Here is a 23,465-nt window from a genome sequence, read left to right as displayed (position 1 = left end):
CATCTTCTTTGTTTTTCCACTGTATCTGGACAGATTTTCTCAAATAAAACTTTTCAGAAGAGTCTTCCAGAACTGGCGGTTCTTCGCACCCGCCATGCATGAACCCGAATGAACAAAACTACATCGCGTACCGACCGTTGTTAAGCTTCTCACCTACCTTATTGTAGGAAATTAATTAAATTAGTTAATTTTTGCTAACGTTAATTTCCGCGCCGATAATTAAGTGGAGCGTTAGTTTCAATGACCTTAATTTTCATTATTTTCGTCCCAATTTCTTGATGCAGTTCGGAAAAAGCATTATTTCATCAGGTGAGGTCTGCCGGCATTACTGAAAATGCGCAGAACGCTCGAAGCGGTCAGATTCCTTTGCTTAACCCCTATGTTTAGGGAAAGTACCCCGAACATTGTTTCCGTTTACGATTATACGCCTAGTATTAAAATAAACTTGTTCCTGTTGTCTTAACGAGCGTTTTCTCTTTCTGACGTCGTGTTTATTTCCTTCATTTTGAAATGTTGCGCCCCTTCTTTCGCGTTAATTTTTTTTTTATTGGGGGGTAACTTTTCCTTCAATTCCCGTTAATTTAAGTCACTGTAATTCAAATATTTTAATCAACATAAGCGATACGGTGATTTACTTTAGTGAAACAAAATCGGGAACTTGAGCAAATACGACAATTTTAATTTAATAATGAAACGAAATTTGCTCCCCACCCCCGGTAAAAGAGATCTGAAATTCCATTTTAAGGTGGGGTCCCTATAAAAATCTTCCAGTCATCAAGGGTAACATTTGTTTTTACAGATACAACTCCCGCAAATTGCTCGCGGACGTAGCTTATAGCTCATATTTCGACATTCAGTAGTGTGGGGAAGGGGAGCGTGGTAAAGACATTTTCGCCACTGGAAATAAACTCTCAATGGGTTTCTTGGACTCATTTTATTCCACATTCTCCAAGTTTACAGTATCTTACTTATATTTACCATTACAGTATTTGAAATAAGAAGACAACTTTGGAGTGACAACCAACTAAAATTGGTTCAGCATTTTAAATCCAGATTTGTGAATGGTTCCCGAAAATACCGCTTAAATCCTCCCAACGTTCTGGCCTTTCCAACGACAAATCGACAGATCTCGGCTTCCTTTACCAGCCCATCGCTAAATTTGATGCCAGCTTTAAACCGGGCACGAATAGCGTTGACCACCATTTTGAGATCTACTGCCGTGAAGCGATCACTTGGGAGGACCAAGTATGGAAGTCGCTCCTGAGGGGTTAGATTGCCTCTTTTCCGATCTGTTACGTACACCTGAAGCGCATCCTTGTAATTATAAGACAAGTTAATAATTGCGTCATTTTTGGTGAATGGGCAGTTAAGTTTCAGCCGACGATCTGAATCATAAGAGACGGTGACAGGGTTATAAGCACTGAAGGAGGAGAGCTTTTCAGCAATGTATTCATTACAATTAAAAATTATCTGGGTGTTTTCGTTTGTGGCTGTTGTTGATTTCTTGAAGATCAGGTTTTTGCAGTTGTGATAGTACCATCCTGCAATCAAATCGCGCTGATTGGAATCTTTTAGATGAACAACATATTTACTGTCCCGAGAGACTTGTACTTCGCTCAGGCGCGCACCAGTTATGATCACATCATGAAACCCCATAAGACTGAGGTCAACCGCTTCACCAGATCCGACCCCAATAACCACTGCATTGAGAGTCTTCCGGTCATCTCCACCTTTGACGGTGACTTTTCCTGTGCCTTGTGTAAACTTATTAGCTATGATGAGACTTCCAGACGATTTATTGCCAAGTTCGTAAGTTGCTCCTTTTGTTTTTGCAAGGACGATATTCTGACCATTTCCAACATTGATTTCTGCGCCAGCATTAGAAGGAAGAGAAGTTGAATCAAGGATTGTGTCGAACTCTTGTCCGAGGGCAGTCTCGAGGTGCTTCAAATGTTTGTACAAGAACTTTACTGTATCTTTTGATGTTGCCCGGTTAAATTCTTGGTCGTTTTTCCGAAAGAGCATTAAAGGGAAACGTTGGGCAAAGTCAACAATAAGATCGAACAAATTTGTTGATATTCCATTTTTAAGCTTATTACCCCATTCATGGTCAATAAGAACAGTTCGTGGAGAGGTCGATTTATCCTTAAAAACTAGGTAATCGTTTTCAATACTTGCTGTTAAATCATCAAGTTTCTTTACGGACTCAAAGCGTACTTGATTTCCAAAATCTTCTTCTTTAAGTGTTGCCACGCTCCCTGTTGTTGTGTATTTTACTCTCACTACTTTGGCTTGGTTCCTTTTTAAGGAATTAAAATTTGATCCAGGTTCAAACATGATCTTTCTGTTAGCAGTATCCTTAGAAATGGTCCCCAAGTTCTTTCCCTCGTCGCCTTGGGCTGGAATGATCTCAACAGTGTTCAAAATAACGTCTGCATGATCGTCTTGTAAAACATCGATGTCAAGTCGTTTTTCTGCTTCCATCCATTTTCCATAAATGGTTGTTTTACATCGGATAGTGTTTCCATCGGCTCCCATAAGAACGGAAATTGTTAAATAATCCACCACATCAGGACCGTGGAGTACAAAGGTATCTGCACCTGGACCACCACTCAACTCATGTCTGCCGCGAGTACTCACGAGGGTGTCATCACCATCTTTTGCATCAATAGTTGTTTCTCCGCCTACAGCAATCAGAAGGTTCTCTTTGCCGCTACCAATGATTTCTTTGCACGATGAGAAACTGACCACGTTCATTACATTTTTCAACGACACTGTTCCCGGCAAAATGTTCCAAGGCCATTGCTTTTGTCTGAAATTTATAAACCCTTGGTCATATTTATAGCGTTGGTATATATTTATGGTATTGATCGGGGATCCCTCGTCTTCGTAATACTTAAAGGAAATGGTATTTTTCGTATCTTTACCAAATGTGATAGATTGGCTGCCACGGAGTCTTCTAGGCAATACTGTTATATCTTTCTCAGTTGAAAGAGGGCCTTCAAAAACGTCTGTCTGGTCCAGAATGTACCTTCTTGCGCCATCATAGTATCCAGCATCTAAACTTACATCTTGCCGCCCGGACAGAGAACGTTCGGGAGCACGCATTTCAACTGTTGGTATGTTTTTCAGGTAAACAACATGGGTATCGTATCTGGAAAAAGACCCCGTATCATATGGGCTGTCAATATTTCTGAGTTGCCATCGGCCATAATAATCATTTGCCGTTCCCATTTCTTTGGGAAGAGTCATATATTGGATGACAAGCGTATTCTCTCCACTGCCTCCAACAATGTATTTCGCCCAGTTGTGAAAACCACCAACACTTTGTAAACCTGGTTTGTCTGTGAATTTATACCAGTTTATGGTCGACCCAATGGAAATAACATTGTTACCTTCACCAGTATACACCACATCACCAAGGCCATACGACAAATCGATAACATTGTGCTCATCGCTACCGATGACAGTTGTTGGAATGTAGTGAGACAAAATTTGCATATTATCTGGTTGTGCAGCAGAGATTTTTTCAAATTTATCGAAGACGAAACTTCTTCGAAAAGCAAATACCAAAAGCGCTTCTAGTTTGTTTCCGGAATAGGTAAGACGTCCATTGCTGTATCTAGCAGAACCGGTAGGAATACTGTTGATGGCACCTCTAGCGACTCGCACCAATGATGCAGAGACTGCATAAAAGGATATTCCATCACAGAAGTACTTTACGCCATTCTTGTCTGCCAGAAACCACAAAATTTTGCTTTTTAATTCTTCTGCGTTTCTGAGAGATACAGGGTTCTTGCGATTGAAAAGCGTCACCAAACTTTGCTCCAGATTGCTTGAAGAACGAAACGCTGGTTTGTGAAGGAGTTTGTTAAAACCGTCCGGCCATCCAGGGAAACAGGACCCCAGAGTAATGCCTGATCGTCCTGTTTTGGTACCTGATCCACTTCCTGAGGTATATCCAATGTCAAGATAAATTCCTTTTACTGGTGATATCTTATTATGATAAAGGTTAGTCATAGCTTCCCATTCTGGCCCCACTGTGATATACTTTGTATTCCAAAGGTTTTCTTTATAAATCACAGGCTCTCCGGATAAGGCTAAAGTATCTTCACCCTTTTGACCTTCGCAACGCAAATCAACACTGGGCTCACAAACAAGAAAATCGTCACCTTCTCCACCAAAAAGAGTGTCTCTTCCAGTTCCACCATTAAGATAATCATTTCCTGGACCACCATATATGGTGTCACTTCCACCTCTTCCAAACAACACGTCATCACCCTCTTCACCATAAATACGATCTGGACCAAACCCAGCAACAATCTCATCATCATTTGCTCTACCTTTGAGCGTTTTGCCAAGAGATGTTACATCTAGTAGTGCTACTCGCAACTGCTTATTATTAAAATCTTCCTTTGCTTTATCAGTTAGAGACTTGGTAATAGTCTTCCTTTCTGCTTGTAATGTTGCCTTGTCAGCCTCTATCCCCGCCACATCTGCATCTATATAGTACTTAAAGATGTCAAATCCTCTACTTTTATATTCAGCTGCCAAGTTATCCACGTACTTCATAAATGCATCAGATGTTATGTAGGCATCAAATTCATCACTTACACGTTGTGCAGTTGTTCGGAAGTCGATCAAATCAGCAAAGAAACCAAGAATTGTGTTAAACACTTGCAAAATCGTACTAACAAGATCTACGATTGGTCCCGCGGGGGGGAAAATAAAGTCTAAAGCTACACTCACTCCGTCCAGAATAACCGTAATCCCATCGATAGCAGCCATGACTCCATACATCACAGCTTTACCAACAACGCCCTTTTTTGCAGCGTCACTTGCAGCTATTGCATTCTTCGCCATGGACACAACGCCCGTGCCCATTGAAACGGCACCACCGATGAAAGACCCGAAACGTTTGACCTGCTTTAGTAACTTTATTCCTGCTTTTCCTGCTTTTTTCAAAACGTTCTTTTCCACCCTCTTCCCAACGAATTCAGCGACATTCTTCAACCCATTGGCAATACCAAAGCTTCCTTGCGCAACTCGAAGCCGACCGTTTCTCATCATTTCATTATAATCGGCCTCCGAAATATGACCCTTAGCTTTTAAATCACGAGCTTTCTGAATCATATCACTTCCAGCTGCAGAATCAATTCCTCCTTGAGCAAAACTAAGAGCAGTAGTGGCGGTCTCAACACCCTTGCCAACCTTATCTAAAATTTTACCGGCGATCTTTTTGGCTCTACCCCTGAATCTCTGCTGTCCCAATTTTTTTTGGCTGTTGAAGTTTTGCTGAACTAATTTTGTCTCATCACTGACGCCCTGAAGAACCTTGATCTTGTTAAATGATTCCGACACCACCATTTCTTGTAGATCTTTCACGCCGGTTCTCTTAATACGGAGCTCTAATTCTGGATCTATGTTAGACTTAACCACTGCTTGAAAGTTATCATCTCTGAGTACATCGACCGAAATCCCCTTCTTTAGTTTGTAATTTAGAGCTTCGTATTTGTAATTCAAGGTTTTCATCGCTCCTATGAAAGAAGAAATTAAGATACAGAGTTTTAATTCAACCTCAAACCTAAGAATTATTTGTACTTTGTTTATGTAAATATAAATTAAGATCTCCAATCCTAACTGCCCCTAAAAAGAAGAAGTATTGTTCGTGAAGCACCCTTCGTTCTTGAAGCTTTGTAAGATGAATCGCTCTATAGGCTTTTGTACATGTTGCTCCTGTTTTCCCTCTTAAATGCTCTACCTTTTTGCTCCATTTTTCCCACTTAAATGCTCGGTCTTCCCCCCCCCCCCCCAAAAAAAAGTCACCAAACGCTCAAATAATTAACAATTGTTTCACGAGCGCTTGTTATTTGAGCTTTTGAGCTGTTTTCGTTCACGCGTTTCGGCTACCATGTTTGTGGTCAATGGTATATGAGCTCATATACCATTGCCTGTTAACCAATCAACACGCAGGAATTGCAATATACCATTGCTAGTTTTTAATAATGCTCATCATACAGAGGTATTTTAAAATAATTCTAATTTTTTAACACGATGTAAACGAAAACATAAACGTATAAACAAACATGGTCGCCTTTGACTCTTGAAAGCTAAAACCGCTGACTTCTCCTCAGACTCCACTCAGCTGTATTAGTTTTGTATTTGTATTCATACAAGATGTAGAGATAGATCGACCTCGTGCTCGGAAGCCATGCTTCAGATGTTTGTTTGACAAATTTAGCAAGAAGAGTTTTCTAAATGTTCTGGCTTTTATTGAGTTTCTCGGTAACCGTACAAGAGGGCAACTAAAACAAACTTATTATATAGAAACTAGTCTTCTATGACCGTTTAGCCACCCCTCTCAACATTGCAGTTAAATGGTTTCCAATGTTTGATCTAGATGAAACATTTTCATCCAACATTGTGCATCACGAGCAAATGTTTGATCATTTAGCCACCTCTGCTAACAAAGTAAGCCCAAGCGGAAAAAAGTAACCAATCAGAAACCGAACCTATGTGACGTCGCGCCACAATGTGAGCCGTAAGACGCACGAAGGGCCCCTGTTGATACCAGCCAAGTGCTGATTGGGCCACCCTGCCTAAATAAAGTTGACTTGACTTGACTTGGGCTCACTTTGGTAGATGTTTGATCAAACATTCTTTGCTCGTTAAGCCACTCCATGTTGTGTGCGACAAAAAATCGGTAATAAAATCACTCCTGAAAATTGAGCCTGTGCTGTATCGGTTCTTCTCGGAAATTTTTGGTAGTCTTCGGTAATTTCCGAAATGATCAGAAATTGTCGGAAAATGGCCGAAAACTTTTTGATATTTTAAACAAAATAATATTGGCCTTTTTGGAGCTGTTTTTGTTTCTTTCTGGATGAAATTTAATGTTACAGTGAATTTTTTACTGTTAGTGTTAAAAAGGCCTAAAATTTAACTGTTTCATGTTACAGAGTCAAAAAATTAAGTGTTTATTGTTATAGAGGTACTCCCATTCAGACCCTCAAAATAGTGGTCTTCAGCTATTAGAGAAAGATTTATATTTCTTGACTTCTCATGGTGGAAAACCTCAAAATCAAGGCCTTTGAACTTGTTTTGTGTTTCACATTGTTATGGGATATTCTTGTACGCAAAATAATTCTTTCTAGCGAAACCCTTCCAAATACAAAGCCAAACATCTTTGAAATGCAACATCTTTCCGACAATAAACCTACCCTCACTCACTTCGTAGCTGGGTTCTTGTACTGTTTACAAACATGTCTTACTATCCTGAAATACAAAGTCTACCATAATTATATTCCTACCGTCCGTTAAATCGTTGATATCTTCAGGAAGACCAGCCATAAAACCTCCAAAAGTTGAACCAGCACCTGACATGTAATTACTGTATCTTATCAAGTCGTTCTCTGTTTCAGTATCTTCTCCAGTTAACACTTCGCCTTTGAGCCCGAGGTCATATTTTGGATACTGTTTTTTTATTTGAAGTTCTGGTAGATCAGTTCCTTTAAGACAAATAAAATCGCATCTCAGTTTCACAAGCCCGCGAACAATAAAACTACAACCACAACAAAACTTTACTTAGGTCAAGTGCACTGCGCGTCCACAGTTGTCACCAAAACTGCAGCTTATAAAGAGGTTCCTGAAGGAGGGGGGGGGGGGGATAAAATTCCATTCACCAGCCCAAATTTTGTCCAAATCCCATTTCCCAGCATATATTGTTTTCCCGATTTTCCAAATACCAGACCCAGTTCTGTTGTTTACTTGTTTGTAATTCCCAGTCCCAGTGATCCAAATCTCATTTTTCCAGTGAAAATTTGCCCAAATCCCAGTTTCCATTTTACCCCTTCGGGCCCCTCTTTAAACGTCTCAAATTTCTGAAATCATCTACTTCAAGCCAAAAACTAAATCATTTACTCGGTTAGCTCGCCACGTTTGTATAGAGGATTTAAAATGGTTTTCCACATACTTTATCAGCTTGCAAATATTTAACAATTATTCACCGAAGTGGAGGTGAATAGTTAACAATTATCCTGCAAAATCGCGCGGAATATCGCCTGATACATAGCCGACGAGGCCGTGGGCCGAGTTGGCTAAAATCAGACGATATTCCACAAGATTGAGCAGGATAATTGTTTTAGTATTCAACAAATTGTCAACGAAACACAATTTGCAGATAGAAAAACTGTAATCAAGCAGCGCTTTACAAGATTTCGGGCGAATCTTCCCAACCTAAGAATATCGCAGGATATCTGTTATGTACGGATGACAGATAACGTTAACATTTTGACCATATATGGGCAGCGCGCGCATGTGTCGAATAATAATGTTGGTGTCGAATAATAATGGTGTGTCGAATAATAATCGCTTCGCGGCTCGGTAAATATACGCCACATTCACCGATACTGAGGTGAACAATTGTTTTAGTATATACCACACAAGTTGAATATCTAGCGGACCAAAACATCACTTTCGGTAAACAAAGCAACACGCAAAGGCAGTTTGTTTCTCTTCAGCTGCTCGGAGGTGAATAGTACTTTGCCAATCACCTCCAAGTTAACCAATCAGCACGCGAAAAGCACTATTCACTTGTGTGGTATATTATACTTAAGAATTATTCCACGAGCGCGCGTTGGATATGAGATGGTAGATAGTCAACGAGGCGCGTAGTGCCGAGTTGGCTATAAGGATCTCATGTTATGAAATAATTACCGGGGCACAAGCACCGGTCATAAAATACTGTCCGTTCCTTTCGTTTTTTCAACGTCTCGTTTCCAGGGCACCGTTGTCATAGTAACTTTACTTGCTCAGATGTATCGCTGGCTCAGTTGAATTATTATTCATCATTTTGCGAAAAGCAGGAGGGCATTCAAGACAAAGATTATAAAGATTATAACTTTTGGGGGAACGACAAGTTTCCCAATCTTAACGAGAGACTACTTCATGAGCGAAAACTTAAGAGTGGGGTGGCTTGAGTGCCTCTATGACCCCTAGAGCTATGCCGGCGGGAGTTCTAAACTCCTGGTAGGGCCACCCATGCCGGACAGGTCGAAGGGTAGAGGCCTGACAAAGAGTGATCCCCTGGCCCTTCTGGTTGGAGGTTGGGCGTAGGGCTAGCAACCCTACCCTGTAAAAAAAAGTCATATGCTACAGAAACCGAAACCAGTTTAGTAGATGTGGATCGAAGTGGGGCAGAACGTCCCTCGAGGACAAGAATGAAGCCTTTGGGTCAAACCCAACTGGGCACCCAAAGGCCGATCAACCTGCTCCAACTGAAGTCCAAAACAAGGATTGGCTGTTGGAATGTGAGGACTCTTTTCCAGGCAAGCAAACTCGCCCAGCTGGCAAGCGAACTAAGGAGATACGGAATAGCTGTGCTTGGTGTAGCAGAGGTGAGGTGGAATACCTTTGGAGAAATTACCACAACAACAGGAGAAACATTTCTATACTCTGGCAAGAAAAACGAGGAAGATGTTCATGAAAATGGAGTAGGCCTTCTAATTGCAAAGGAGGCAGCAAGAAGTCTTATGGAGTGGGAGCCTATATCCGAACGAATAATTACAGCTCGATTTGCATCCAAGGGACGTAATATTACCATCATATAGTGCTATGCACCAACAAATTTGGCAGGGTTAGAGGTTAAAGAGCAATTCTATGAGCAGTTGCAAGGAGCCATTGGAAAGGTTCAGAGAAGAGACATGTTAATACTAATGGGCGATGTTAATGCAAAAGTGGGAGTGGGTAACAGTGGCAGAGAGGACATAATGGGAAAAGAAGCATTAGGAGAGATCAACGAGAATGGTGACATGTTCATTGACTTCTGCGCCTTCAATGATTTGTGCATTGGGGGCTCCTTTTTCCAACACAGGAAAATACACAAGGCAACATGGTCCTCCCCTGACCTTCGCACACACAATCAAATCGATCACATTACAGTCTCAAAGAAGTGGAAAAAGACGCTTCTTGATGTTAAAGTCATGCGAGGTGCGGATATTGACTCTGATCATCACCTTGTGATTGGAACGTTTAGGATGAAGCTGGCTGCAAAGAGGAAAGTAGGAGTTAGCGGTCGGAAAAGATTTAATACAGCTAAATTGAGGGATATGGGTGTGCGAGAAGAGGTCACTGTGACACTTAGGAACAAGTTTGAAGTTCTTGCTGATATTGATGAAGATGATCAGGATGTTGATAGAATGTGGCAGCACTGCAAGAACATCTTTGCGGACACCTGCAAAGAAGTGCTAGGATACAGGGAGACAACACGAAAGGAATGGATCAGTGAGAATACATGGAAGGGGATTGAAGCCAGGAGGGAAGCAAAGCAAAAGTTGAATAGAGAAACATGCATGGAAAAGAAAAGAGAGTTGCAGAGGGTCCACAAGGGTAAAAGGAGAGAGGTGAGACAGAAAGTAAAGAAGGATAAGAAGAAGTGGATGGATGATCTGGCACAACAAGCTGAGGAAGCTTCTGCAAAACACAACACCAGAGAGTTGTACAACCTTACTCAATACCAGTGCGGGATAAGGATGGTAAACTGTTGTCAAAGGAAGATGAGCAAATGAAAAGGTGGAAAGAGCATTTTCAAGAGGTGCTGAATAGACCAATTCCAGAGATAGGTCCAGAACTTGCTGATAACGATGAGGAAATCAGTATTAACTGTGGTAGAATATCTAAGAATGAGATTAAGAATGCTGTTAAGAAGCTTAAAAATGGGAAGGCAGCAGGAGGAGATAATATCCCTCCTGAGATTTTGAAAGCTGATCTGAGTACCACAGCAGATATCTTGTATGACCTTTTGAATGCAATTTGGGAGACGGAAGTTATACCAGATGAGTGGAAGCAAGGTCTCTTGATCAAGGTACCTAAAAAGGGTAACCTAAGCCATTGTGGAAATTGGAGAGGTATCATGCTACTATCTGTTTTAAGTAAGATACTGACTCGGATCATATCAGTTAGACAGGCTGAAGACTGCACTGGATGTAAAGTTGAGAAACGAGCAAGCTGGCTTTAGATCTGGGAGGTCTTGTGTAGACCAGATAGCAACCCTGAGGATAATTGTGGAGCAATCGATCGAATGGCAAAGCACGTTGTATCTTAATTTTGTGGACTTTGCTAAGGCTTTTGATAGTGTTGATAGGGAGGGGCTTTGGAGACTTCTGCGGCATTATGGAGTACCAACCAAGGTTGTAAATGTTATCAAAGGGACATACAACAACTTTCGAGCACAAGTTGTACACCAAAACAAGCTGTCTGATCCTTTTGAAATTCGAACTGGAGTACGGCAAGGATGTTTATTATCTCCACTTCTTTTTTTGGTGGTAATTGATTGGGTAACACAAAAAGCTGTCAGGAATGAACGAACTGGGATTCAGTGGACCCTTACTGAACAACTCGAGGATTTAGATTTTGCCGATGATGTGTGTTTAATATCTGCAACGCACAGCCAAATGCAAAGAAAAACAGAAAAGCTCAGTGTAAAGGCCGGTAAATTAGGAATGAATGTCAACATCCCAAAGACCAAAGTATTAAAGGTTAATGGTAAAGTGAACAGTCCAATCTCGCTCGGAAGTGAAGATATTGAATCAGTAGAGGAGTTTTGTTATCTGGGCAGTGTCATCAGCACAGATGGTGGAACGGATAAGGATATTAGTGTTAGGATCGGCAAGGCCAGGTATGCATTTAGGGCCTTACAACCAGTTTGGCTCTCAAGGCAGCTCTCTCTAAACACCAAGCTCAGGATATTTTCCACCAATGTCAAGTCCGTTCTTCTTTATGGTTGTGAGACCTGGCGTTCAACTAAGGCCCTTCACAATAAACTGCAAGTTTTTGTCAACAAATGTCTCAGATACATCTTGGGAGTCCGGTGGCCGAACGTAATTAGCAATGAAGAGCTGCTAAGAAGGACCAACATGGAATCCATTGTAACATCAGTTAAGCGAAGGAAATGGCGCTGGATTGGCCACACTCTCAGAAGAGAATGTAACAATGTGACAAGACAAGCCTTGCACTACCACCCACAGGGAAAGAGGAAAGTTGGACGACCAAGGAACAATTGGAAGCGATCCATGCTGCAGGAGTTGGAAGGAGTAGGCTACTCCTGGGAAAGAGCCAAAGCACTAGCAAAGAACCGTGTACGCTGGAGGAAACTGGTGGACGCCCTATGCTCCCAAGGGGGTGAAAAGGAACAATGATGAGACTTGTTCCGTTTGTTCTACGTTAGCTCGGTTGTTTACTTCGGGTTACGAGGCAATAACAAGTGATTATCGATTACTATTACCCAGAGAAGAATACTGCAAAATACTTCGCGTACGCTGTCACGTATGAGAAACCTCAGTGTAAATTGGTTAGTATGACGTCATAATTTACCTTATATGAAGCACTTACCCAAATTTTTTAACGTTATAGCATTGTGTCTGAGCTTCGCACTAGACACAAAAATCACGCCGGCCAAGGGCGCCTATGCTTTGCCGCATAAAAATTGGCATAAAATCTAAATTAAATCAAAAGGCTGATTCTTAACGATATCCAAAAGAAGTAAATTTAATTTTGTCATAGTTTACAATTTTTAAAAACGCGGGCACCCTGTGATATTGAAACAAGTCTTCGTATGAATCAATGTAATGCAATTACGGTAAAAATCTTGCTTTGATTAATGATGCGACAAAACGGAATGTTTCAAATAACCTTTGTCGCGCAATATTTACGTTAGCCAGATTTTCAAATTCTCAACTGTTCAAAATGAGGGATTCCCTAAAATTTTCTCTTTTCACATTATTCATTTACACGTTGTTTTTTTCTCTAAAGAATATTTGCGTTAAAATATATTTTCATGTCGCGTGACAAACCTATTGATATAAACGACCCTTATGCATGCTAGTGTAAACGTGGGTTGCCAAGCCAAATGTGGCCCCGGTAAAATTCACGAAGTGATTCTCGTTGTTTTATTAAAAACGCCCAAAGGATTGCAGCGCGCGCTGCCCATATATGGTCAAAATGTTAACATTATCTGTCATCCGCACATAACAGATATCCTGCGATATACGTAGGTTGCGAAGATTCTTCCAAAGTCTTGTGACACACTGTATAATAACATCTTTTCGTTCTTTCGTTTGGCTGTATGTAATAGATCGTTTGTTTTTAAGCAATAAAATGGCGTCCTTCTTTATATGGTGATGTGCCAAGATTAGCTTAGCTTTTTGCGGGTGATTCCGACGTGTTAACTATGCGATAAAAAAAGTTTCATTCATTTCATTTCCAAAGGTTGCTCAATGTATAAAGTTTTCTGGCAAACATCTTGAACATTTTGGTTGAAACTCTCACAAACTTTGATGGAACGAAACCCGGAAATGGAGTTCTGAGCATTTTGACCGTTGTCAAGAACCAAACGGCCAAGAAGGTTCTGAAGGTCCTGAAGGAGGGGGGGGGGGGGGGGGGGAGTATAAAAGCCCATTGTTCTCCCAATTTTCCAAATCCCAGTCCCAGCTCTATCGTTTATTTGTTTGTGATTTCTAGTCCTAGTAAGGCAAATCGTATTATAACGTGCAATCAAATTCAGTATACGTGTACACCATACTCCAATACACAATACACGCGAAGAATTTTTCTCCTCGCGCGAGCTTTTGGTCCGCATTTTAGATCTACATCTCCACCGGCAATGTTATAAAACAATCGAGTTCATGCTTTTAGCTGTGCACTATCGAGTTGTGGTGCACTTGGGAAGTTTGGAGAGCACTCAAGAAGCTCAAGTTGCTCTCGGCTATCGCTTAGAGCAACTATTACGCTTCTTTCGTGCTCTCCAAATTTCCCACGTGCACAATAACTCGAGAGTGCACACAAGAGCATGAACCAATTTTTAATTTTCCCGGTTAAAATGTGCCTAAATCCAATTTCCTATTTTACCCCTTCTGGCTTCTCGGCCAAGCATTCAAGCAAACAGCTGACAACCCAACTCACCTAATGTCATCATGTTTCTTTTATTGTTAAGGCCCTCTTCAAACTCACGAACAATTTTGATGAAATCAGGATCAGTCTTCAAATCTTCTAAGCCTTGATAAAAGAAATCATCTACTTGCTTCCCCTCAGCAGCACTTTCTTCTTTCAACAAATCAATCATGTTTTGAACGGCCACTTTCGGATCAAAAGGCACTTTCGTGTTTTTCAGGGATGCTGAAATGTCGTTGTACAGAGTGACAGACAATTTGTTGAACCATTTGGCTTCAAATGACTTGGGAACGACATCATCGTTGGTTGCAGAAGCCTCAATACACTGAAATAAATTCAATCAATTCATATCCTTATGTAGTAAGTGCTATATAGGCCAATTTTGATATATTTAAAATTCTTACTTGGCACAGAGGCTCGGGGAAAAGAAAACGAAAGAAATGATGTAGTAAATAATAAATATGGTAAATTAATGGCCCAGCTCACCACGAGTCTCTTGTAGCTCAGTTGGTTGGAGCGCCCAACCGGTATCTGGGAGGCCATGGGTTCGATTCCCGTCGGGATCTCAGATTTTTTCTTTGTCCAATGCTCGTGTCATTGTTGAACAATTCATCTTCATTATTTATCACCGAGCTTAATATTTACCATCTTTATCATTTAATACGCACATGACGATTTCGACATTGGCGATCCTAGCAGTATGCAGGACGCGTGACACATATCAAACTAGCACATGGCCCAGCTCACCACGAGTCTCTCGTAGCTCAGTTGGTTAGAGCGCTAGCTCGGTATCTGGAAGGCCCTGGGTTCGATTCCCGTCGGGTACTCAGATTTTTTCTTTGTCCCATGGTCGTGTCATTGTTGAACAATTCGTCTTCACGAAGGAATGATTTATTCATCCCTCCACCTGGATGTGATACCTTTTGTTTTATCCCCACAAGCTTCGGAGCTAAGTTAGAATCTTAATATATCGAAATTGGCCTTTTAGAAGATTTATCCCCGCTAGCTGTATAGGCATCATTTGGTCCGTTTTAGTGATAAGGCAAAGTTTGTTCCGCGATGTTGACTGTGTGATTGAATGACACGCGAGGAAATCGAGTGAGTCAGAATTTTCTTCCGAAATGTTCGTCGCACAATCTTCTCTTAAGTCGTTCATATTCCGCAATTTGTGACAAACGAGAAAGGTTTACGTAGAGCTCTGTAATAATTGCGTCCTTGAAAGGTGTATTCCTTGTGCAAGCCAGCTGAAGCCGTACGACTCAATCCGCTTGAAACGAAGCTAAGCTCAGAATCGATCAGGCTCGCTGAAGTAAAAGTCAAGACCTAAGTGTAAGGTAACAAACTTTACTGAATTGTCAAGCTTAATTTTAATGACGAAAATATGTTTTCACTTTATGATAAAAATTAATTGTATATCTTTCCGTGAATTCTCTGCTGCTTTTTGCCTTTCATTCAGCTTCTTTTGTTGTACGAGTTGACTTTTTGTTACCTTGAGTTGATTTTTTTGTCGTGGGTTGATTATCTTTTGCCGTGAGTTGATATTGTTTTCTGTGAATTTGTTTTGTGTTACCGTGAATTTATTTCGACTAAAAGCTACAAATTTTCTCACAGAAAAAAGTTTTAAATTTGATACGTACGTGGACAACCGTGCAACGGTGTCAATTTCAATTTTAGAACCATCACAGGCCTGAAAAGTGAGACGGCAATACCACGCGCGAAACACTGAGGTCTCTCTGGTAAGCAAAATTATTTTACATTGTAGTGAGTTTATTTTGTTCTACTTCAAGATAATCTGTTGTGTCTGGAGCATATTTTGTTGTGCCGCAAGATATCTTGCACCTATGGGCCACCGTACATTTAATATTTTGGCCGGCTGCTTACTTACCAAAATGAAGCCATTGTTGTTAATTCTTGTAAAAAAAAACTGTGGAGCTCCGCTTTTAGGCTTGCCTAAATCCTCTATATATTATGCTTTCAAAATAAAAACGCGTTCCGTAAAAGGGTTTTTTATTTCTCAAATGGAGTTTGCTAGTGTGAAGAAAGTTTTGTTTCCGCTCAGAAATGTTCGAAAATTGATCGGATAAATTGATCGGATATATTTAGACGGCGTTTGCCAAATTTTCTGATATCTTCGCTAAATTTCGGTTAATGATCGGAAGTCTTCGGTCGATGTTCACAAAAACTGTTTATCGCCTTGAAAGTGATGGAAACCTTCGCTGTTCCGTAGAAGATCTTCGTTTGTCAGACCAAAAAAAAATTTACAGATGAGGCGGTACAACTTTGCGAGAAATTGTTATAAAATTGTTTTCCAACCTTCTATAGGTGGACACCTTCCTTAAGCGGACATTTACACTTGATCCTGCGTGTGTCCGCAGGTTTTTTACTGTTGCGTATTTGATTTACATTTGGTACCTGTTGGCTGTCTTTGTTAACAACTCTAAGGTCGTAAAGTAAAGAGTAAGCAAGTTAAGCACGGAAGCATTCTTGAGACGTAACTTTCCGCTTATTGCTCTTGGAATCGCCTCAGTTTGGCTTTTGAAATGCACCTATCATTCTTGACAAGATTATATGGCTGGCTTGTAAAAACATGATAAATCAATACTGGAGAAAATAAAAAGCTCAAAAACGTAAGAAAAGCGAAGAATATCCTCTTATTTGTGTTGAAATTCAAGTACAAAGATTATAAAAAAGAATGGATAATGCCTTGAACGTTAACAGTGCTTACTTCTTTACAGATGAGGTTCAATAAAATGTATTGTGAACTATGTTAAGTTTTGATTGATATGATGAAATTGACAATAGTAAGACCGCGGAAATGACACTCGACACGTACGAGCTACAGATAGTTCCGATGTGTACTAACACTACTGTAAAAGCGTAAAAATTCTGACATCCCGTAACTAAATTAAAATGTTCAACACAAAATTATTTTGGTGTCAATTTTTTTTATCGCGCCTTGTTTATTTTACATATACTCTGAAAACATATCACTTGTTAGAATTTTTTACAGTGCAATGTAAAATTATTGACACCTTATAGTTATTTTCTGTGTGCGATGCCTTGTTCGACCAGGTTTCCTCTTGTTAAATTCCTACACTAAATATCATTATTTTATCGCTAGCTTGAAAATTGATTTTAATGGTAAGCCGTTCACATTAGTAAACGTCCTCACTTTTCGCCGTGAAAAGACGGCCTACTTGTGCGATAGATGAAATCAACAGATTGTTTTTTTAATACCGTTGTTTTAAGATCGTTTTGTGCTCCGGTGTTGTTCTACATGTACGGCGAAACCGTTGGAAAAAAGAAGGAAAAAAATCTCTAACATTATAGATCGAATCGATCCTTAAAAACGCTTTAACATTAAAAGAGGGCTTTATTGATGTCATTGCTATTTTGAATGCCAGCCATTTAGCATAGGAAAGACAATGCAGACCTGAGCGTATAAGATAAGAATTTCAAAAAATATATAATAAAACTGACAAGACTCTAAAAACAACAGTACAATAAACATTAAGCTGATACTTAGAACAACGCAAAAGAAAACAAAGAACTATAAAAATGTGATGAAAGTTGGCCGTGAAAGACGGCCAACTTTTCGATAGATGAAATCAACAGATTGTTTTCTTAATGACATTGTTTTAAGTTTGTTTTGTACTCCGGTGTTGCTCTGTACACGGTGAGACCGTTGGGGAAAACTTTGGCGTTACAGATTGAATCGATCCTTTCAGCACGGTCAAACACTAAAAGAGTGCTTCATTGAATTCATTGCTATTTTCAATGCCAGACATTAAACATATTAAAGACAAAGCAGACCTGTATGAACGTATCAGATAAAAAATTTGGATAAAAACTGTCAGTATAAAACTTGACAAGTCTCTGACAACAGTATATTAACCATTAAGTTGATACTAAAACAACGCAAAATAAAACAAACAACTATAAAAAATGTGATGAAATTAAAGACTAAATGTGTCAATTACATGGTAACAAAAAGGTGACATTGTTTGAAAAACGTCTCAAATTATTGTTATCTCTTGTCAAAGCAATAATAAAAAAGAACTTACCGTAATTATTATAGAGAAAGCAACTAACCATCGAAGTGTTTTCAGAAGTGTCGCTAAGTGCGACATTTTCCTCTCTAATTTGTTCACTTAGAACAAATTTTAGTATCTAAACGGATCACTGTCAAACTCGATAGAACATAGAATTACACGTAATCAGGGCTTGTCGCATCCAATGATGTTATTCATCGCAAACTTAGCACAGGTTTTTTACTGTTCTATATTTGATTTTCGTTTGGTACCTGTTTATGGTTGGCTTCTTTTCTTAACCGCTTTAAAGTGCCCCTAACCCCAAAAAATGTTTTAAAACTAAAAGAAATATTGACCTTTCCCTGATCATAATGTCGAAAAAATTTTTGTTTTCGGTTGAAACCGCGATTGTTTATGAATTTTCAAAGTCGTGAAAAATTGCTCCTGTGAAAACCACGACCGAGACGAAGAACCGGTTCAAAAGGATCTGGGTCTAGCAAATTTGTGACGTCATTCCAAGACGTCTGGTTGTGCGATCGCTCACTATAGCCCGCTTGCGATGTAAATCAGAGTTGTAGTGACTTCGTTCTGAGCTCGAAAATGTGTGTTAGATTGTGAGAGGCTGATCAATTTCGCAACAGTGTATACTATGCACTCCAGCGAACTAAGTAAGAGTTTTGTCAGCAAAATCCTGGCTTCCGATTGGTTGAAAATTGGCGGAAAAAATGAGCCAATCAGGAGCGAGTGTTTAATTACCAAGCCATTTGAAATGGTGTCTAATTTGCATAAGTGGCGTCATGTGGGGATTGGTGTTAGTGTTAGGGTACGTAAGTGGTTCTCATGAATCTTTATTGAAGATCTAGTGATAACACTGATTGTTATCGATTTTTATTGATTGGAATTGATTCTCATCAATAATTTCGAAATTTTTTTGAGTTATAAGCACTTAAAGTGCTTATAACTCAAAAACTGCTTATAACTTATTACGTTTTGCCAAATACTCGCTATGAAACTAAATGTTTGCAAAGAAATTACTTCTATGGGTCAAATTTGACAAAACGGTAGCTTCATTGCAACTAAATGTGTCTCTCGGGCGTTATAATTTGTAGTTACCAGCAAACAAGATTATCTTTGAAAATTGTTCAGCCCAAAAATATTTTAACAACCCATATCGCAATTCGTTTCAATTTTCGTCGCTTTTGGCCATCCGCACCTTTTTTCTGTATTTGGTGTGTTATTTAAATGTTCCTTCGCTGTTTTAATGGGTCGTTTTTATATTTCAACGAATAGTCCATTTTAAAGTTGCCTGCCAAGTGACCAGGCCTTTGAATGGTAGTGAGGCTGGAGGTGACCTTGCATTGATACAAACCTCTCCGCTTTATCATGTAAAATGCAAACTAGTTTGCATCAAAACAGCATGATCAACACAACAACAGCAGTGAGGTCTGTATCAAAACGAGGTCACCTCCAGCCTCACTTCCATTCAAAAGCCACGTCACTGAGCAGAAAACTGTAAAATGGACTATTTGATGGTCATTTCCCATGCCTAAATTTAGCTAAAATCCGTGACACAGTCCCTTTTATAGTAGGTGGTCTACCAATAGGAGTGAAGAGGATGAGTGAGTGTATGCAAATCTGGCGCAAAGACTTGCAACCGCGTCACGTTAAATGCAGATCTCTCCTTCTCTCTCTCTCGCTTACGACATTATTAAACGGAATAATTTACATTTGTCGTTTAATTGCACTATTGCATTACAAATTCAGTAAAGCCATTTGTAAATGTTTCGCTTTTCATCTGTTTTGATATCTCCTTAATAAGACATCAGTCATGACGGGGCGTACACGTGTAGTCGCCACAGCTTCCACAACAGGCCTCGCATATTTTATCCTCAGTGCAAGGAGAGAAAAAATCGCAAGGGCTTAAGCCACATTGAACTGGAAACTGGCAAGGTGGACACGCTGCGTTTAAGAAGTAAATAGAAAGAAAGTTAACGTCAGTATAACCTTTACTGCACTTTAGTGTATTTTTATTATTTGGGTTCCTTTATTACATTCGGGGGGTGGATGTTGAATAATAATCAAGTTTTGATTACGGAATAATAAATTACACGTAAACGTCTTTGTGCTGTGTTAGAACTCAGTTGTTTAAAGAAAAGTTTTAAATTCATTTTTCCTGTAATATATCATACACGAGAGATAATGTGTTTTAATCAGGATATCCAAACACCGAGAAGAGATTTGACAACGAAATTCGAGGTGTTTGGATAGCGGATGAAACACTGTCTCGCGTGTTTGATATATCTTCTCAATCAAAACAAAAACTACGGAGTAATTAAGACCGGGTATCCAAACCTCCTTCACGGTTATTGTTTTCTTTGTTTAAACTTGATGAATTATTAATAAGTTTGAGAAGTTAAATTCGAAGCCAATGTTATGTCTTGTTGATAATAATTATGCTCCAGTTATAGTTGCAGTTATAGTCCCCCCCCCCCCCCTCCCCATAAATATAAGCCCCTTGTTTACGAAGATGTGTAAGTCAAGAGGACATTGTAAGTTGCAGGTTTACATCCTTTTCTGAAAATAGTTCAAAATATGTACAAGAAAATTATGGTGATTATGGTTGATTTGTTTTGAAAGGCAATCATTAAGTACTAGTTAACAGAGTAAAGTGAGTATGTACACTCGATTTCGAAAACAGTTTGCTCAGCATAACGTTTCCTACAAAATACCCTCCTTACGCGAAACAACATGGGGGCACTTAAATTGAGCGAACTTATGGATTTAAAATGCACCGAATTAATTGCTAACTTGTAAAATGTTGTTTGAATTTGTTTTTATCTCCTTTAAAAAAGCGATTTAAGTGGAGCATAGTGGATGACATTTATAATCTCATCGCACAAAAGCTCAATTATCAACGTCGCAAAACTGTTAAATAAATTCCGCTAGGTTTCAGTTCCTGAAATTTCGAAATTAAGTGACTTACGTTCCAAAGTGTACACAAAATCCATTAATTTAAGTGTCGCCAAAATTTCATGTAAGAAGGTAGATAGTGCATAAAAAAGTATGAGTATCACTGCAATAACGTGCACACTTACCTGACACCTCCCCGCCTTTCACCTGGGGGAAAGCGTAAAAAAAATACAAAAAGGGAGTTAGATCACTTAAAGGGACTGTGTCATGGCTAAGTTTTTTCTATTAAGATTTGCCAAATACGCGCTATGAAACTTCGGTTGCAAAGAAATTACTTCTATGAATCTAAATGACAAAACCATAGCTTGGGCGCCCCCCCCCGCCCCCCCCGAAAAAAAAACCGGCCCCCGCGGACAACCAAGGCACCCGCCTCCCAAAAACAAAAACATACTCATTGCAACCAAATGTGTCTCCCGGGCGTTATAATTTAAAGTTACAAGTTTACAAGATTAGCATTGAAAACTGTTCAGCCTAACAATATTTTAAAAAACCCATATCGCATACGTTTCAATCTTTTTCGCTTTTGGATTACTCACATCAATGTACATATAAATACTTCAGCAAATACGATTGATAATTAAACCTTACTTTCGTCTACCCTTTAAATCTGAGTAGCAACCCAAAGAAATCTAACCTGATGATTTTTCAAAAACGCGCAAAGAGTTACACTGAAGTGATTCCAGTTTTCACATAACCAATGAAAGCATTGAAATTGTCCAAATTACATTTATTTAGGAACACTATTCTTTTCAACAGGTTATTTCACTATGGCACTTGATCAATCAAAAGAAAAAAGCTCTCCACACTCTATTCAGCCAGAGAAAGCACATAAATATCTGCAAATCGTCTCCATATCTTGCAAATAAAATATTTGATTCGATCATTTCACCAATTTTGACCTACAAGTCCTGAAATTGTTTTTTAGGTTTCTTTAAAGCAATTCGAAATCCACCAATTTACATTTGATAATGGCGGTATGGAGACGCCGAAATGTCATGCACTGCTATGATCATTAATTTTTATTTTAAAATGTTTTACGAATTGAGTTTGTCTCATCAAGTCTTCTTCCTCCCTGCTATTTTAGGGTGTGTCTCTTGCCTCCCTCACTTTATTCGTCCCTCCTGAAACTGTTTCTATCCTCTAAACAAAGAATATAATCTTCACCAGAATAAATAGAGAAATTAAAATGAGAAATATTTTTTTGTGTACAGTAAAAACCCTCGAGTAAGAACCTGCATTTTCCCATTACCACGGGTTCTTACATAAATGGTAGTAAGCACAAATTAAGGCTATGTAGGTTCTCAATAGGTTCTTATTTTCTGAAGAAAAATTCACATTGTTGTTTATAGATTTTGAGTGGTATTCAGCCTTTTCCTTGTATGAAAATTGCATACCATTTCATTTAAGTTTATGTGCTTGTTGTATCAATAATAATATTTCATGATTTTCAACATTGGCATTTGCAACTGGAGTGATAAGGCTTCTACGTGTTTCCTAAGAGGATCCAGAATGTAAACCTATCTCCCAAAATTAAACATGTTTAATCAATTTTAGAAAATAAGAACCTATTTCCAATTTTTAGGTTAGGAGGTTCTTATACCTAGGGTGTATAACTGGCAAATGTTAGCCTTACAGGTTCTTAAAGATTAGGTTCTTACTCGCGTGTTTTTACTGTATCTTATAATCAACTGACATGCCGAGTCACCAATATAGACTGTTACCTGCTCAACATCGAAGCACAAGATGGTCAAAATACCAAGGGAAATCAACAAATTCATGTTGTCACCTGGAATAAAAAGAAAGGAAGTTTGGAGTTTTTCCCTCAAATATTAGGAGGTTTAGTAAAATTAAGACAACAAAACCCTCACTCGTGTTAGTTTCTCTTGGGCCGTTTAAAAATTTTAAGTTGCATTGCAGTTTGTTCACGTAAATTGGCAGTGCGGACACTCTGCAATTCAAGAAAGTTAATAGAGATAAAGAAAAACGTCAGTATAACCTTTCCTACACTTCGGTGCATTTCTATTATTTGGGCTTCTTCATTACAGTCGCTCGTACGAGTTTCTCTTTGGCCGTTTAAAAATTTTAAAGTTGCATCCCAGTGTGTTCATATAAGTTGAAATTGAAGTTAATATCTTAAAATTTTCAAGTTCGCCGTTTAAACTCTGTGTTAATCTACTTCATCTACTAACCATCCTCTCTCCTTGTTGGTTTAGCATAACCTCTGATATTTTCTGCCTTACTGAAAAGTTAGAAGATTGAGCTGATTTTAAATTTGACATAATTACTTAATGGAAAAGTATTTTTCTACCTTACTTCTTTCATTCTCTATTCACCCACTTTTTCAAGAAAAATTCAACCAGACTGTGTTTCTTTCCTTCTAGTAAGCCATTCTTTTTCGAAATTTATATTTTTAAATATAAATTTCGAAAAAGAATGGCAATTCTTACCAACTACTGTTTGTCTGCTAATCGCCTCAAGAAACTATAAAAAGAATAAACAATGGCTGAGAATGGAAAACAGCTG

General features: G+C 39.1%; 1 protein-coding gene and 1 long non-coding RNA gene across 2 annotated transcripts; both read right to left on the bottom strand.

Annotated features, from left to right (window-relative positions):
- Positions 1–776: 776 nt before the first annotated feature.
- On the bottom strand, positions 777–18,126 carry LOC144650898 (uncharacterized). The gene is made up of 4 exons (XM_078510683.1): positions 18,006–18,126; positions 13,954–14,266; positions 7,308–7,505; positions 777–5,537 (listed from the first exon to the last, which is right to left on the bottom strand). Exons 1-4 carry the CDS (start codon positions 18,069–18,071, stop codon positions 1,036–1,038), a joined length of 5,079 nt encoding a protein of 1,692 aa, XP_078366809.1. The 5' UTR covers positions 18,072–18,126; the 3' UTR covers positions 777–1,035.
- A 1,570-nt stretch (positions 18,127–19,696) lies between these two features.
- LOC144648893 (uncharacterized) lies at positions 19,697–23,174 on the bottom strand. The gene is made up of 4 exons (XR_013569796.1): positions 23,132–23,174; positions 22,664–22,728; positions 21,068–21,089; positions 19,697–19,931 (listed from the first exon to the last, which is right to left on the bottom strand). It is a non-coding gene; the product is annotated as an uncharacterized LOC144648893 (long non-coding RNA).
- Between the last annotated feature and the right edge of the window lie 291 nt (positions 23,175–23,465).

This window comes from Oculina patagonica, chromosome 4 (genome assembly GCF_052425735.1).
Source record: "Oculina patagonica isolate OP01 chromosome 4, crgOcupat, whole genome shotgun sequence".
Taxonomy (NCBI): Eukaryota; Metazoa; Cnidaria; class Anthozoa; order Scleractinia; family Oculinidae; genus Oculina; species Oculina patagonica.
Note: the sequence above shows the minus strand (reverse complement) of the source record. Positions and strands in the feature narration are given on the sequence as shown.

Bases quoted from the DNA above. Each gene is read 5' to 3' on its own strand.
- LOC144650898 (XM_078510683.1), bottom strand. From the start codon at position 18,071: ATGTCGCACTTAGCGACACTTCTGAAAACACTTCGATGGTTAGTTGCT. The intron at 7,506-13,953 runs GTGAGTTGGGTT...TTTGTCTTAAAG, and splicing joins AAGAAACATGATGACATTAG to GAACTGATCTACCAGAACTT. The intron at 5,538-7,307 runs GTAGGAATATAA...CTTCTTTCATAG, and splicing joins TATCAACGATTTAACGGACG to GAGCGATGAAAACCTTGAAT.